We start from the raw sequence: 17,723 nt of genomic DNA on the forward strand, positions 1-17,723 counted from the left end.
GGTGTGCATTTGTTTTCCCTTGTACTGTGCAGGAGCTCTGCAGAACCTGCAGTACCAGCCTGGGGCCCAGCAGAGCCTCATCTCGCTGGCCCTGCTGAACTGCTGGTCTCTGTGCAGTGAAGATGAGAGCAGCTGGAGCTTCTTCTCAGACCAGCAAGGCACGGCTCCAGTTTAGAGATAAAGATGTCATATGGGACAGTGTCAAATGCTTTGCATGAGTCCAGGCCAATGGCATCAGTTGCTCTTCCTTGAGCCACCACAATTGGCCGGCACAATTTTGTAGCTATCCCCAATCGCCTCTGTATTTCCCCAGAGTCTTAGTGTAGTTTGTATTCCATGATCTCGCTGGGAAGTCCGCTGTGAGCTTCAGGTGCTGTGTATGTGAGGCTGTTCCTGTCTGTTTACACAGGGCCTTGTCTGCTTGGTCTCCCTGGTCAGGTAGTCTGTGTCAGACCCCCACTGCAGTGTCCCCTGTGCTGCCCCTCCCTCAGTCCTGCCCCACAAGCTCTCACTGTGCTCCTCATCCATTCCCAGGCAGAACTCCTTGCACTGCAGCTGGTCATTGACATGTATAGAGGGTGGCTCCATTGCCTGTCCTCCCTAAAGAGCTGGTATCCTCCATTCCAACGCCCCAGTCATAGGAACCCTCCCACCGTGTTAATATGTTTCTAGAAGCCTCTACTAGCTTTTGCAGCAAGAGTGTTTTTTATATAAAGATGTCTGTCCCTGGAAGGGCTGTTGTCTTCTGCCTTGTGATTCTGCTGCTCTTCTCAGGTCTCTTTGAGCCATCACTGATGTCTCATGACCTTAGAAAGACTTTTGAAAGGGATGGGTCATGTGTTTGCTTTCTGCATATTAAGGCTCATATTAATATTAGGATGACTGGGGTCATGGGGAGACAAAGGGAACTGGGAGCAGAGCGGACGTGTGTGCTCTTTGCAGCACTTAAGGAAGCAAGCAGTTTATTGAAGCCAAAGGATGGTGCTAGAGCAATTTAGCCTGCAAATGTGAAGGACTCTGACCTTTGGGAAATGAATGTCTTGTTATGGAAGATACAGTTTCAAAACAGCTTAGTTTGAAGCTGGTTTTTAATAAGGTTATAAAGAGATCACGTGGTGTGGCTGCTTGCCACAGCTGGGAACTGGATCTGGTAATGTCTGATGGGATAAGCCTATGGCTAAAGTCTAAACCCTGCCCAATTGCTTAGAATTGTCATCAGGTACTAAATCTGTCCCTGAATGTCTGGTAGGATGAATAACTCATTGCCTTTAATAATTCTTCTGTGCAACTCTTAATCGTTCCTTCTTCCCACTGATGATTCTTCAGGGTTTTTTTTCTCTCAAAAGACTGTGGTTAAAGGTTTTCTGTCCTTGCTGGGAAAGTAGCTAGTAGAGACTCCCAGAACCTGGGGTCACTAGTTCCAAGAAAAGAGTCTGGCAGAGCTCAGCAGCACTGATCCGTCTTAAATGCCTAGTTTAAAAGGAAAACAGATTCTTTTGAGTTTGTATTTACTGACTTTATGGTTTTTATAACTTTGGATACACAGATTTTATTTCCACACTAACTGGGTTTTTTCAGGGCTGAAATTAGGAGCCCTGTAATGTTTCATTAAACAGACTGAAACTTTGTCTTAATATTTAGTGACTGAAGGCAGTTTATTTCCTTTAGTTACTGCATGCAGTGCCTGTTTTCTTTCTTTCATGGCTTTTTCCGTCCTTCTGCTTGAATGTCTGAAGCATTGACGTTGGATGCTTCACTTTGTCATTGCTCTTTCAGGGTAATGGGTTAGTGGATTTCCAGCTGTATCTTTGCTGTGAGATACTGGTGAATGTTTGTGTGTGTGAGAATTTTTGGCACTGCAGGTGAATACCAGAGCGATGCTGCTGCTGCTCTACCAAGATCCTCTCTTATTTTCTAGTCCCTTTCAGGGCACTTTGTTCTGATACAGCACTCTTAAGAATCATTTTTATGGATGTAAATGGATGATGTAATGCTTTGAAAATGTGGAGAACATGTGATGTTTCTACTAAATGTCGCATGTGAATGGAGAGGTGGTGTGAAAATCACTTACAGTGTTGTAGTGTCTGTAGAGTATTCTACTGATGGAAAAGCTAAGGCAATTGAGCTGAGCTTGCCTTAATGCCAGGAGGGAAAATGGGCTGTCCACAAGGTTGTGGGTGTCCAGTATTGGCAGGTTTTCAGTGTGGTGGAAATTCTTAGGGACTGCAGGTTTTTGCTCTGATGCATTAATATTTATAGGCTCCCTTGGATACCAGTGTATTGCTCTTCTGTGAAAATGTTTTATTTTTTTAAATATTAAAGAAATACATTATTATTATTATTATTATTAGTGTTATTATTAGTGTTATTGTTATTATTATTATTTGCTACTTCTTTACATGGGAAATTTTCAAAGTGATATCTGAGAAAATTACTTCACTGCATGTCCAATAGAAAGATTGCCTTTTACTTTTGAAATTGTAAATTCCATTTGCCACTTTTCAATCTCAGACCATGCAGCAAAACAATTTGCTTAATTTAACCATGACTATGATATATAACCTGATAGTAGTTTTTTTTTCTTTTAATTATCATTCAGTATGATATTCAGGTCCTAGATGCTGTGGGGAACTGCTTACTTTGAATGTTAAACCCCAATCCCAACCCCAAAAGCCAGGTATTCTACATAGTTTGAGGCTGTGGTAAAACATCAATTTCAAGACATTGATTAATGTGCTTTTAGTAACTTGATATTGAATTATTCTTTAAATCCGTGCATCATTCCAACTTACACATGAAGTCAACTAGCATGGTAATTATTTTAATTGCTGTTGCGTACAGGGAGGCTTGCATTATGCAGTAGAGTTGTTCACTGGTTTCAGATAGAGACCTAGTAAGTCGGAACAAGCTTTTGGGTTTTATTTGGTATTGCAGGCTAATGCAGCAGTTAGTTAAATGTTTCTGGTTTTCCTGTAAGTGTTGCAGTGTGTAGACAATCTTTGAAATTAAATGTATTTTAAAATAAGCGAGCTCTGGAAGTGTGGTTTAGAGCTGACCATTTTTCAAATGTCTATTCAATGAAAGTGGACAGATGCAGTCTCTCTTTGACACAGCTGAGTTGCCTCTTTGGAGGCAGAAGGGAAATACAGCTAATAATGACGTTTTTTTTCTCCTCAGAAAGAGAGATTTGTCAGGAGGCAGCTAGGCCAGCTGGGAATGGGAGCCCTTCCCCTGGTAGGCAGTGCCTCACTTTCAAATTGCATGGGAGGCTGGAAAGTCGTGGACAACACCATGAGGGACACAAGAGTAGTGGTCAGTACACCAGTGAAATAGTCATCCCATCCCTGTCCTGTCTATCGTACCCTGCCTGTCCTCTGCTAAAGAAACAGCCCAAAATAATGTACAGGAGAATTGTAGGATGTATTTTTCTTACTGGCTTTTTTAAAAGCACAATAGGAAGAAGTGGTAACTGGTCCATGGCTCTGTCAGACTCCCAGCACAGTTCATTCAGCAACTGTCTTGTCTCCATTGTGTGTCCTGCACAAGCAACCCCTTGTTGGGGAATTATGGCCCACAGTCTGCTTCATTCTCTCTGTTTACCCTTTTTTTTGAAGGTCCTAGGGTTTCTTGTGCATAGGATCAGCTTTCTCTCCATGCCTGACCCTAAGCCCTTTCCCAGGTGACGTAAGGCAGTTGTATTGCATGCTTGGTTGCATAAGGGATGTCTTACTGCCCTGAGCCTTCAGCTGTGACCTGTCTGGCTGAAAAGCCTGGAGTCGCTGGCTTAGGAAATCTTCTGGGCAGAGAATCAGCTAATAACAAAACTGAGGTGCAGGGTTGCTTGACATCCTGGTTGTTACTTCTTGTTTTTAAAATAGCTTATTTTTCAAATGATGATATTTTGGTAGAGGATTTTTTCCCAGATTAACCAGTCCTCAAAATGCTTCTATGGTTTCTTGTCCCCTGGGTTTGAGTAGAAAAAGTTCTCATATTTCAGGTAACAAAAAGGACATCCTGCTCCCCTCTGAAAAGGGGAAGACCAACCTACAAGCCAGCCTTGGTAATTGCTTCCTTCTTCCTGTGCCTTTTTAAGCATGTGTGGCATTGTACCTAAGAGCAAGCACCCCTTCTCTCCCTGCCTGTGTGCTGTTCTGGCTTCTTCCCTTCTGCTGGGACAGTGCAGTTGGTTTCTGTAAGCCCCAGAAAATTTGCAAAGTTCATTTTGGGGTGGGATTACAGAAACCATTTGGACTGATTCTCCCTAAAAAGGGTTTGGCATCCAGCTTGAAAATATTTATCTTCCTCAAAATAGAATGAAGCTTATTTAGTGTGTATGTAGGTATGACAAGAAATTCAGCTTTTGCCATCAGCCACTGTCCTTCCAGGAGCTCTGGTGCAGTTTTGACTGAAGCCTGGTATATTTCCATGGTAGTTCTGAGTTGTTCTGTTTACTTCAGGGCAGACACAGCAAAAATATTTAATTATTTTAAGTTTTAGTTTACAATACTTGGAATGCTTCTCAGTAGTCTGCTACCCTAATTTACAAAACAACACTCCCCTCCTTATTTTTCTGATTTTTCCTGCTTAGCTCTGTGAAAATCATGATTTCAACAATTAGGCTATTAACTCTTTCTCTACAAGACTCATGTTTTCTTCTCACCACAGAGCTGTAACTCAGGTGGCCAGCCTCAGGTGATGATCTGCAGTAGTGCTTCCCACACCATAATGGCAGTATGTTAATCGCCCACCACTTACAGCTACTGTTAGCTGCAAGAGGGCCTTTGAAATTCTTTGCAAGAGGTGCTTGGTTTCATTTTCTCTTTTATTTCCTTGCTGAGCTCTCACAACAGGCTCTCTCCTGTGTCTGTGCATTGAATGCAGCTTCTAGGCCAGAGAGACTCCAGACTGGTAAAGTGGAAGAGGGGGCAGTTTGTGTCATAGATGCTGATTGATTGCCTGTCCCTTTGGGCGTCTTTGTCATGGCCTCCCAAAAGAAAGACCTACTGTATTGGGTAGAAAACTGGAGGAGCCATTGTGTATTCAGCAGTGTGCAGCATTTGTGACTATGGACAACAACACAGATGCTATTAGATAGAAAAGCATTGAGGGTAGAGTTAGGCAGTCCTGTTCTATGACCTCCCCAAAAAAAGGGGCTTTGATTTTCACATACAGGGCTGATGGGAACAAGGAAGAGAGATTCCTGTCTTGTGCTTGCTGAGGCTTTTCATTTTAAAGTTAAATTTCCTACGTCTTCAAAGTGAGGAGAAGATTCTTACTTAAATAGCCTGCATGTATTGGGAGGAGGGCATGGAGCAGGAATGGCTGGGCTTTGTGCCAGGGATTCAGTTCTGCTCTCAAGACTAGTGCAGAAATGGTTTGTTTTGCTTGATAACTTGTCAAAGGCAGTGACTGAGAGCATTGTCTGACTGCATGTACCTGAATCTCAATTATCATACCAGCAGAGTACACAACTGTTTCTACAGAGCTGTCTAAGCTGTCTCTATCAATTGCAGTTCTCAATATTTTGGTGTATAATTCACAGGTCTCTCTAGTCTCTCATCCCTGGCAATCGGGATCACTGGAAAGATTCTCCATATGGCCAGAGGCTTGGGCCTTTCTGATAAACCCTGAGTATTTGAACTGTGCTCTTGAAGGAATCAGACTGACTGCAAGTGTTTGAACTGAAGTTCAGGGTAGCATCCTGTGTGCCAAGATGATGGGGTTAGAATAAGGCTGTAAAAAAGAGGATAAATGGCTGCAAGGTGCTTTGTTCATTTTCCCTGACATTTATGTGTGTATCCTTGGTTCAAAAGAAGAGATCTGTCAAGCATGCAGAATGTGCTGTGGTGCAGTTTGCACACTCTGAGGGCAAATGAGAAATGAAAAGCAAACTAGATCTAATTAAAATTGATATGCTCTGTCCCTAATATCAGCCACTTCCTACCTGTGCTCACCTGACAGCCCTAGCAGTCCAGCACTGCAGCTGCTTAGTATTCATCTTGGGTTACTTCTGGGGCCATGGTTCAGAATCTACCAAAGTGCTTCCTAGACAGGGAATGAAACTGAACAAGCACTTTCCTGAATTTGAATCAGGTTATTAGTGCAGATTTTTACTGTTTGCATTCTAGAACGAAGCAGTGCTTTCCCATTAGTTTTTGTTTTTACATTTTTCCTGCATTTCCAACACTAACCTTTCCTTTTTTTTTTCTTCCTTTTTTTTCAGGAAAAGAGGCGTAGAAGTAGTACAGGTGAGTAAAAGTTCTATTTTCTTGTAAAGAAGGCTTACTGATTTTAAATGCTGTCATTTGGATGCCAGTATGACCTGAGCTTAATGATTTTTCTTTCCACTCAGTTCTTTATAACAGATACTCCTTTTGGAAAGACAGGATTTCCTTTTTATGAAGCATGTGTTGAGCTCATGTGCAGTCCAGCTTAATAGGTGCCCTAATGAAAGTGGGAAAGCAGTTAGCCTTTTCTTGTGTCTGTTGATTAATAAGATCTGATAGTTGATTAGGTGATGTTACTCTTTTAATTGCATTCACAGGCAGTCAAGCTTAACAGAAACAGGATCTGCCCTTTGAAAAAAAAGCTGTGGCAGAAGGAATGTTCTTGTAACTCAGTGAGCAGTGAAACGATACTGAAATGCTTCAAGTTGTGGCCCATCTACAGATAACTTCAGGTGTTGGCTACATTTGTTCTTTCCCAGGTCTGAATGGTCATATTTCACACAAGATGTCACTTAAAGGATGGTGTCAGCTTGTGAAAGGAATTATGTTACATGTCAGCTGTAACACAGAACCCTGTAAGCCCTAAAAAATGAAGGGGAAGCATGCTCTTTCTTTCTGGCTTATTTTGTGTGCTTAGAAGAGCTGTATGTCATAGTTTTCAGTCTTGCTGATACTTACCTGGTGCTCATTTTGAACTCTGAAGTGGTGAGTTCCTCACTTAGTAAAACAGAGATGAAACTGCCTCAACAGAAGCAACAGAGGAGAGAGGAGGAAGATGGTGTGTCAGCCAGGGGTAATTAAGGCTGTTCTTAAATCTGTGTGGAAGGTGCTTCTCAACACCAGCAGGGAGCAGGAGAAAAGCACTTAACAAAAAAAAGTTGAAAAATCAGGCCATTATATTTTAAAGAATCCACTATCAGAAAAGACTTAAAAAATTCTCATTGCTAGTTAAAATGGAGAGTATGTCTTTCAGTTATGAGTAGTTGTCTGAAAACTGCATTGTGTTAGAAGGACAAAGGGCATATACTTTACTGGCTGTATTTAACCTTTCACCACTACAACATAATCTTCCTTACCTGTGCTTCCTATTGCTCAGAGCTAAGGGGCGGCTTCTTTCATCAGTTTTGATAATGGCTTTCCAGACTGATAAAAACAAACCAGCATTTGCAAAGCACAGCTTGATCAGGAGCACAGGGAGAAAGCTAGCCTGTATTTGTGTCATTGTCTAGGGGACATTATTATTTTATTAATACCCCACTGTATTACAGTCCAATGCCTGCATTTGTTATATGTGCTTTGCACATGCACTGTACATTTAAGCAGCAAGGGGCTCATATGAGATTAATTCAGTGATGTATCCATTAGTTGAGCAGGAGGCAGACTCCCATTTTACCTCATGAATTAAAGTTGCTGTCCTTCCACAGGTTGCCTCTTAGTCTGATGTTTGTGTAGCTTAATGGCTAATCATCAGATAGACACAAAATTATTGGAAAGTATTTATTTATTGTAAGAGCATTTTGGGAAACATTTGGACAAAACTATACAGGACTTTGTCCCCATTAAAACACTTCATGGTCTCAAAATTTATGGTCTCAAATTTGACAGTGTGGTTGAGATGTCAGACTACCCTATATGGGGAATTTGTGCCCCAAAGGCATATCTCAGTCACTGGTTCCTGCTGCTCTGCTGGAACAGGATGGATGGAAGTGTGTGATCACCCTTTGCCTATCACTTGAGTGTTGCTTCACACATCCTGCTGCATGTGCTTCAGCCAGTAGGGAATGTATCAGAAATGGCATCTTTCTTCATCCCTTATTGCTAGAAACCTTTGCTTGAGACACCTTGCATGATCTGTCCCCCTAGCCCTGCTTCTAGATGGAGGATTGTCTTGGTGTCTATCTAGGGCACAAGGTTTATTTGACAGAGGGAATATTGTCTTCTTGTGTCAAGCAGCAGCATTGCTTTGATTTGCTTCCTCTTCTCCCTTAAAGAACCTGTCCAGTTAGAGAGAAACCAGCTCTTAGATCTGACAGTAAGCAAATAAATCAAAACTCAAGATACACAGGATGTTTACCTAATTTCTTCTTTACATAAATTCAGAATTTTGCTGAACGTAGACTTGCTTTCCAGTAATAAGTAGTGAGTTGGAAGGTAAGGTTTAGTTACTGGCTTCTAGAGAGCAAAGCACAAGGGACTGTTATGTGCTGACTTCTGTGAACATACATCAGATAATTCTTTTCCAACGATGTTTCACAGGATCAGGAAAGGATTTTTTACTACTAAAGGGAAGCCTTGGAAGTCTTGAAGTAAGCACCTGTGTGACTTCTATTTCCTTCCTGCAGGGAGGATTTAAGATAGTCCTCTCTTTTTTGGCTAGACAGGTTAATTTTTTTTTTTTTTTGCTTTCTTAGAACTAATTGTGCTGTAACAGATTCAGTGAGCTGCTGCTAAACAGCAATTAACATTTCATGACTTGTTTCAGGTTTTGTGTTTTGTCTTCTCTCAGACTTCCACTTTCAGCAGAGAGAGTGGTTCCAGCTTTCTATTTTTATTGAGTGGGGAAACATGCACATCCTCCAAAGAGAAATAAAGCAAGAGCAGGACTGGCAGTGGGATGCTAAGCAGGCATTCTCCTTTATCTAGCAGTAAGACCTTAATTAAAGCTTCACATTGAAAACAAACAGAAAACTTCTCAACTTCTGTGGTGATAAATAATTGGGTTTTTGACATACTGATTAATTTCTAACATAATAAGAATTCACTGTGAACTCAAGATACAAGAGCTGCAATGTGCAACATATTATATAGTACAACCAAGTAACATCCATCAAGCTAGCTGGCTTAGAAGATGGTACAGTAGGTTAATTAAATAAAAAGCTTTCAAGGTTATGGACTTTCCAAAGATAGTATGAGTCTGAGCTTGGACCCAAACGTTTGGGAACCTGAATAGAATTAGCTCATTTCTGTTTTTTCCAGTGGGCATGGCAGAACTCTGAGTAGCAGCATCCTTAAAATCTGGCAATGCTCTGGATCTAGATTTGCTTTCTGTGACTTAAATCCAAGTTGGTGGGGCAGCCACAAACCAGTGTTATAGTTCAAGGTAAAAAACAAAAAAGCAATGTACTAGCTTTTCAAGATGGGTTCTCAACAGAATACTGTGCTGCATCTCTCACCTTATTATGGGGCATCTGCTTGTTGAATTAGAGTGCTTACTTATTTGTACCCCTTAAGGTAAGGAAGCACTCTTGTTCCAGTTTTGCAGGAGGAAAGACTGAAGGATGTGTCCCATTTCTCCCAGGGAACCTGTTGCAGTTCCAGCCCCAGTTCTGTTGGGGTCTGTGCTGCAAACCTGTGCTGCAGGAATTTCAGCTGCAGCTGTCTCGGAAGGGGTGTGGGGCCGCTAGCTTGTGCTGTTGTGTGGGCATGAAAGCAAGAGCAATTAAAGGTGGTCAGCAGGGCTGGGGTTGCTGGCTCTCTTCCAGTGAAAGGCAGCACCAATTCAGCTGCATTTAATCTTCAGGCTGAATTTAAATTATTCTGAATGTAATGCTCTTGTGGTTCCTGTGGCAGTTCCATACCTTGTCCTTTCTTGCTGGCTCTTCCCACCTTTCACAGCTGCCTGCTCAGCTGGCGTGGCTTGAGCTGGTGGCCAGAGAAGGGTATAGAGATGCCCTGAGCAGGTGACAGACATGACTGAAGCCCATCTGCCATGGCCTGCAGGCAGTTGCTAGACAGGCAGCAGCTGGCAAGGCTGAGGCAGAGCAGCTCTTGTGCTGGCATTGGGGTGACTTGCCACAAAATGCTTAAACTGAAGCATTTCTTAATAAATTCTTTCATCACTGTTGCAAGGGGAAGACTGCCTACAAAACTATGCAATGAATGGGTGATAAGGTGTTTAGTATTTTAAAAAAAGCTATTTTCTGTAATGAAATCCAGCAAATAAGGGTTTTGTGTAGTGTCTAAAAAGTAAAACTGTTTCTGATCTTACTCAATTTCCAGCCCTCCATTGCTCAAATTAGTGGAGGGCAAAATTTAGGATTGAAAATTGTCAGTTCTTTAGCTAGTGAAGTAGCCAGTTTCTTACGACTACGCTGGCAAGAGAGAGAAAGAACATCTACCTTGTTTTTCAGGAAAAATCTGTTGGCTTAGTTTGAAGAATATAAGAGTGAAAACATGTGCACTGAAGTGGAAATCATCACAAGTACCTCTAATACAGACGTGCATTTATTTTTGTTTCACAAGCTATGCAAAACCAGAATAATTAGCTGCAACCCTTTAGCTTCTGACAAATTGCCAGTTTGGTTTTTGTGTGACAAAGTTTGGGGCCTTCGTGTTTCTTGCAACCTCAAAGCTGTTACAAACACTTCCACACCCAAACTTTCCGAGAGCTCTTGCTCACATTTAATTCTAAAATAGTGAAGATTTCCTATTTTTGGTGTGTGTTTTTGTATCAAGTGAACACTAATAGTCTTTTATCTTCGAAAGATGTCCTAGTCAGTTGGCTATAAAAATGGGATTAGTCTTATTTCAAACTGCATGCTTTTAAAGAGCGGTGAGATATGAAGGAGAACATGATGTGGAACAGCTGATTGTAGTACTTACAATGGTCTCAACTGCTGTCTTGTTTTTCCTTTTCCCTCAGCTCTGGGAATAGAGATACTTGAAGTCTTTTACTTTGGAAAGGAAGACTGTCTTTTGAGACATGGGTTTTCTTGAAGCCTGCAAAGGAGAATTCAGGGTGCCCTCTGCACTCTTAATTTAATTCTTCAATCACAGTGAAATACTAATGACAATGGTTTCTGCTATTTGTTGCCAGGGAACTGTTGTTTTCTAGAAATGAGGAGAGGTTTATTTTCACATGAAGTATTAATGGAATAAGCTTGAAACAGCAGTGTTGTAACCAAGAAAAGGAGCTTGTAAAATATGTATTTGATAGCATATACAGAAAGATGTGACTGGAAAGCTTCCAAAGCAAGCAAGGTTGTTGAGATGTTAGAGAGCTGGCTCTCTAGTACTGAGGGAATAAAGTTTATTTTTACATGCGTGCCAGGCCTTCAGTAAAGTGCATGTTTTTTCCTGAGAATGGCAGCCTGGTTTGCCTTCAGTGCATTTTTGGAATTGATGCTATAGAGGCCCTCCAGCCCTTCCCAGTCTAGATTGTGGTAGGTTCTTTGCATGTCTTTGAGGGTGGGGGGCCACTGCTTAAAATCTTGGAAAGATGGTGATACTTCTTAGTGTCAGTGCTACAAAGGGTGTGCTAAGCACACAAAGTAGGGTCTTCCAGAAAAGTGCATTAATCTCGGTTTCAAACCCAGAAACCAGAGAAGTGTGGTAGAACATCCAGGCAGAATCCTCCCCCTGGTCCTTCTGAGTAGGGAAGAGCCTTCTGTGTGAGACCTTTGTGGCAGCTGAGAAGCAGCACTGCCCAGCAGGAGTGAAGCACAGGTTCCAGTGCAGGGAGAGGTGACTTTGGCACGGTGTTTTATATTGCATCAGCATGCTGGTCAGGTACAGCATGGGCCTTTCTGGTCCACCGGGGAAGAAGAATAAATACACATGTCTTTGGGCAGGGAAGGAAGACAAAACTGTGAAACATTTTCAGTGTGTGAATTAAGCAGATTAAATTAACAATAAACACTTATTCTTAAAAATTAGTCAGAGTAAGCTGAACAAATCAAATTGCACTTAGATTTGTTTTCACTTTTGGTGAATGAGTGAGTGAGTGAACCATGAAGAAATTTTTGTCTCTCAGAGAGTCTCTTAGTGACTGGTTTGACTGCTTTCTTTTGATGGTGAATCCCAGTAGCCTCAGAGAGGTGTGGGTTCTGCAGTCAGTTGCAGACAGCACCTGTGTGAGTGAAAACATTACTGAGATTTAGAAATCCGTAACTAATGTATAATGAAAGGCTGTCAGGTTGGAGCTTGTACTGTTTTGGCCTGTGGAGCCAGCTCTGCCCAGCCCCTTTGTCTTCCCCCCGCTCCTTGGTATATGCAGTGATTCCTAACAGTGCTAAAAGCTGGGAGCTGGGAAGTCCTGAGTGAAAATCCAGTTCCTGTGGGACCTCTGCGAAAGATTTTGGTGGCTGTAATGGGACTGAAATTGCAGTGAGGAGTTGCCTTGCTTTGTCACTCACTGCTGGCACTTTAGGCAAGTCTGTTACAAATTCTGCCTCTGTTTCCTGATGAAGGTAATATTCCACATGGTGCAATGCCATTTAGGTTACTTTCAGATATCCAAGTGGATAGATTTAAACAAATGAGTGTGTGAAGGAAAGTGGGACTGTTAATTTCTGAAGACTGGTGTATAATATTCTTTCTGTCATTAGCATATGTCTTCACAGATACTTCTGTGAACTGCAAAGCTTCATAAATCCCTCATCAAGAAACAGTATGGATAAAAATAAGACCCTCAAAGAAATGCTGGGTTGTAAAACTGTTTGTCTCTTCTTGGAGCATACAGTCACAGTCTTTGCACAAAATGACGATTAGACAGTGCTTTTTTGACTCATGATTATTGCAGTGGTGCCTATTGGCCAACAAAGACTTGGCTTTGAGTGTGCATTAAACAATAGAATTATTTGTCTTACTGGATGCAGGTGTTGTGATATGGTATCAAAACAGGCACACAGAGTGTGTTCAGAGGCATGTGACTCAGGAAATGCCTTATTTTAAAACCAACCTGTCTCATTTGCAGTTTTGCTGAAACTGCAGTCAGTGTTGAATACAAATATGCATGTAGCTCTTTTGACCTTTTCTTGGAGTAGGAAGGATGGGGAGTTGATGTGGTACCGTGACAAGGGTGACTCTATCTCTGACCCTGTCCTCTCACAGATGGATGCCCCATCCTTTGTGTATTTTGAGGGTGAAGTCGTGCAGTTCTCTGCTCTGTCAGAGTTGCAAGCTCATTCCTGTCACACCAGTTGTAACCTTGTCTTCAGTCCTGGGGTTTAGTTCCACAGAGATGGTTTTTAGGAGCAGTGGCTCATGTAGCCACTGTAACTCAGTTTTGGTTGCTTCCAATAGAAGCTTTAGAGACAGAGTATCATCAGAACAGTGGAGCAGGCTATTTGTATGCCTGTCTTCTCAGTGAGGGTGCTGCTAGGTCTGAACTGTGGATCAGTGGAGCTTGAGGAAGCCTTCTCCGTATATGTTGACTCTTATTTCTCCAGCTTGTGCAAGACTTACTCCTTTGATCTGCGGCCTGAGATAATTGTATCTGAAAATATTGCATGCTTGTTTGCTCTTCTGGCACTTCACAATTAAAGGAGATAAACGTATTCATGTTGCAAGAGTGAATGGTTTCAGTAAAACCTGGTGCTTAAAGACATTAAGCCCTAAAGTTTCTTAGATTTTCCTGTATTTGGTCTTTAACCTTAAGCTAGAGAAACTCCTAATGCATGTACTGAGCTGCCTGTATGTAAAACAGAGCACCATCAAATACATAAAAAACTGGAAATGTTTTCCTGAACCTCATTGCCTTCATGGAAATATAGCAGAGGACAGAAGAGTGGCTTCAACTTAATTGGAACAGCTGAACTTCTGCCCCCATCCCACCCCTTCTTCTCTCCAAGGGGCACTCTGTTTAAAGGGTGATGTATTTATTTTTCGCTTTAACACTGCATTTCTGGTGAAAGCAATACACTTATTTTTAATTTTAATTTCTTTTTGAAACAGTGTAGACCTCTTTGCATGTCTAAACAGACAGATCAGATAGAAAAGGTTTTTGCATATGTTGTAGGAGCTTTCTGTGCCTTTGGTTGTTATTTTGCAATATCTCTGTGGTGGTTTGAAAATAGCTTGGTTTTTGGTGAAGAGGGAAAAGGGTCAGCCATGGAAGTGGCTCTAATATTGACCTTTTTATGGAAAACATTTCTGGACTTTTTGACAGTTTATTTTTAATCAGTATCAATTTTTTGGTAAAATGATAATGGTAATTTTGCACTGGTACCAAAAGCGTATAACTGATAATGTAGGGTGGAAATAGTTGAATTTAGATTTCACTTTGAGGAAGACAGGAGATTACCAGGAGAAATTTAGATGATTATAAGCATAGTTTCTCCAAAGGGAGGTAGAAGTGGTCTATCCCAGGTGTGTGTTTCTTTAGCATAAGGTCACAGAGCTGTAATATGTTAATTTTTGAATTTATTTTTATTTTTTCAACCCTCCCCTCTCATATGACTTGTCACAAAGGAGACTGCTGCTGCAGCTTTCTAGATGAGATTAGTGTGGTTCTCTACTGGCTAGGGCAGGAGCAAGGGCAGGTAACCACACTTAATAGATGGATTTAAATAGTCATTGGATGCCTAAGGACATTGATCTGCCCTAAGCAGTCCCTTAGCACATGATGGAAGTAGACCTTCCTTTTGGAAAACTTTTTTCAAAGAGAAGGTTGAGGACAAGGGTTGACTTTATTCCCATAGGCTGGAGGGAGCCTGGAGAAAAGCTTTCTCCAGCAGGTTGCTGTGAGTCTCTCTGCTGCTCACTTTCTTCAGGGCAGAAACTTTAAGATAGTGTACTACTGACATAGTAATGAATCTACAGAAATCCCAAAGCCTGGGGAACCACAAAAGCCATGCAGCTTTGTGCAGTTCTGTGAGACAGCTTTGTTCATGGTAGTCACAGTTTGTGCTCTGCTGCTTCTCCTTCAGCTCACCTGCCCATAGAGGAGGGTGATTTTGTTCCAAGGAGGCTGCCTATCCAGGTGTGCTTTACGTAACTTAGCTGTGCATTAAAAACACAGCAAATCCCCAGGCCTGACTTCAGTGTGCTGTAGTACATTTTACTTTAATGGCTCTTTTCTTATGTTAAGGTTATTTTTGTCAAAAGATGTCAAAATAATTACTTGTTACCCATGTTATAGGTGAATAAAAGCCTGTGAAGAGAACTTGTTCACTGTGCTTTTGGTTAAAGTTTGCTTGTTGGCTTTTAAGATTCTAAGACAATGATGTCAGCTAACCAGTCAGTAAGGAATCTCACATTTCAGTCATAATTAAAAAAAAAAAAAAAAAAAAAAAAAAAATTGAGGATTGGTGGAGGGCTGTTTGGAAAACTGGCACAACAGAGCTTACGGGTGGGAGAACAGAACATACACCTGTATACAAAACCATAAAATGCTTCTGTCATTGCTGAGCAATGGAATTGCCTTACACTATTTTTTTGGTTGCTATTTTAGGATTGTTAGATACTGATTGTTCAGTATCTTACTAGAATTCACTGATCAATTTTTCAACCTGAGCTTCCTTCAGTAAATTACAGTTGCCTCATTTAATTTCCCAGTTGCTTGCTTGAATAAGTTTGTATGTACAAAGTTGTATATACATGTTTATACATGTGTAAAGTCATGATGTTAACTTACACATAGTGTCCTTGTTTGAGGTAAGCATTCAGTAGTTAGTGAGGGCTTTTTTACAAAAAAACTATTCCTCCTCCTGGTACCTTGCCAAAGTGCAGAGAAGTTATTTACAGTGTTTTGACAGAATCATCCCAGGACAGGATGGAAAAGATGCCATTGGGACTGAGCTAATACTGTAAAAGACTGAAATGTAAGGAAAACAACTGTGTAGAGGAATCTTTGGCTGACTTTGCAATCTGAGAAGATTTTTAGCTTTGTTCTTGTGATAAATTGTTGATTGGAGCTAAGAGCTTCCTTTACTCAAAGGTCTAAGTGGATCTGAAATTGTTTTCTTGTACAAGAAGCTTCGTTGCACAACTGCAGTGTGCAACTCAGTGACATAGCCAGTGTTAAATTGTTCATTGCCTTACTGATGGCAAGATTAGAGAACAGGCTAACTGCTGTCTGTAGAGAATTTATGTTGATTGCAGAGAGGTCATTTGCACTCTAGGTTAGCTTGGACAATATTCTTTCCTGTGACCTAGATGAGCTTATTTTGTAATACCTTTTCCTTTATGATAACAACCTTTAAGTGGCTGAAAACAGAACAGCAGCTCTAAAGACAGAAAACAGAAGTTTTTCTTTGTAGGTACAAAGCAGTTTGAAACTGAGTCAAAGCAGATTATATGTTCATAAGCCTGTTGTGATGACTTACATAGCTGGTTATCAGTGAACTAAGTGCCTAAAAAGGAGGTAGAGATAGGACTTGTTCCCTGCTGGTTCACAGAGCCTTCCACTGGTCCCTGCTCCTGATAGTTTTTCCACTTCTGAGCCAAAAAGGGAAGGTTAGAATTGATGACCCTCCATAGACCAGAGGACCTTTTTCCTACCAGTAAAGGGCCATGTCCTCACACTGATTTCAGTTCCTGTTGGATGAGGAAACTACACCCTGGTGGTCGATCTTGTCTAACAGGTGTATTGAATGCTCAAGTTCTCTGCTTTCTTTTGACAAATGCTGTCATTGCTTTTCTTTGAAGTAGCTGCCTGCTGGGTCTCAGCTTCTTCAACCTGCTTGTACAATTATATCAGTGCATTTCTACTTTTTCTGTGCTTCCAAAAATCTGAATCTTTTCAAGTGAGCCTGCAGAAGTGGATGCACACAGAAGCTGTGTTGGCTCTGTGAGCACTGTGTGCCACATAGGTGTGATTATGCTCTACCTGAGCAGGCACAGCACACTCAGGGACCAGGACAGTGCTACTGCTTGTGCTGTAGCATGCTCAGTTTACATAGTATAGTCCAGGTCTCACAGTGCCTTTTAAAGGTCTCTTGGTGTAATGTCTTTTTACTAGTTTAGTGCAGTCAGCCCTTTGTACAGCAGCTCAGTGGGTTATATTTACTTCTGTGTTAGTATAGAGTAGGTTTGACTTCAGAAGTAAAGTGGCTAGCAAGGTACCCTGATGGTCATTGGGTAGTTGGTGTAGTGGAAGCTTACAAGGCAAGTGGAATTGCATTTTCCCAGCTGTCTCTTCAACTTCTTCCTTGTCAAGGTCCTTTCTTCTGAAGTGGTAAAGTACTAGCTTAGACACGAGAAAGATTTAAATGATGCTTTCAGCACGTCTTTTTTCACCACATCCTGGCTTTACTTACTATGTCTGTGCACTGCCAACCAGCATATACTCTTGTGTGCAAGGAGGACCTCTCCAGGCAGGAATGGAAGAGGGAGTGCCTTACCCAACTGTAGTCCCGGTGAAACACCAGCTAGAAGCACTAGTGTTGCAGGTGAAGAGTGTCTTACTCAGTTTGGAGGGACTGAGTTCAAACCAGAGGCAGGCATGGGCAACCCACTGTCCTTGAACCACATGGGATTTGAAAGTTGTTCTTACGTGGTTGCTAAACCATGGCCACATCCCAGGAACTGTGGCATTCCTGAGTTAGTGAAGATTTTTGTCAGATGTCCTGTACTTTTTTAGCAGCTAGTGAAGGGTTCTCTTGGTGTTTTTATAGCTCATAGCTCTGTGAAAATTTTTATGTGTTCTTTTCAAATAAATTAATCTGCTTTTGCCTTTTCCATAAATTTGAATATACCCAGTTTTGGAGGGTTGTTTTTTATAACTACTGTCCAAGACTCTCCTGGAGTGGGTACAGCCTAACTCTGCTTACAGCA

At 41.5% G+C, this 17,723-nt stretch overlaps 1 protein-coding gene across 1 annotated transcript in view; it reads left to right on the forward strand.

Annotated features, from left to right (window-relative positions):
- Positions 1-17,723, forward strand: part of ITPK1 (inositol-tetrakisphosphate 1-kinase) — a 142,229-nt gene that overhangs the window by 25,461 nt on the left and 99,045 nt on the right. Inside the window, exon 2 of the mRNA XM_033063888.2 lies at positions 6,224-6,248. Within this exon, the coding sequence (XP_032919779.1) occupies positions 6,224-6,248 (25 nt within the window). The remainder of the gene's footprint in view (positions 1-6,223; positions 6,249-17,723) is intronic.

This window comes from Catharus ustulatus, chromosome 6 (assembly GCF_009819885.2).
Source record: "Catharus ustulatus isolate bCatUst1 chromosome 6, bCatUst1.pri.v2, whole genome shotgun sequence".
NCBI lineage: Eukaryota > Metazoa > Chordata > Aves > Passeriformes > Turdidae > Catharus > Catharus ustulatus.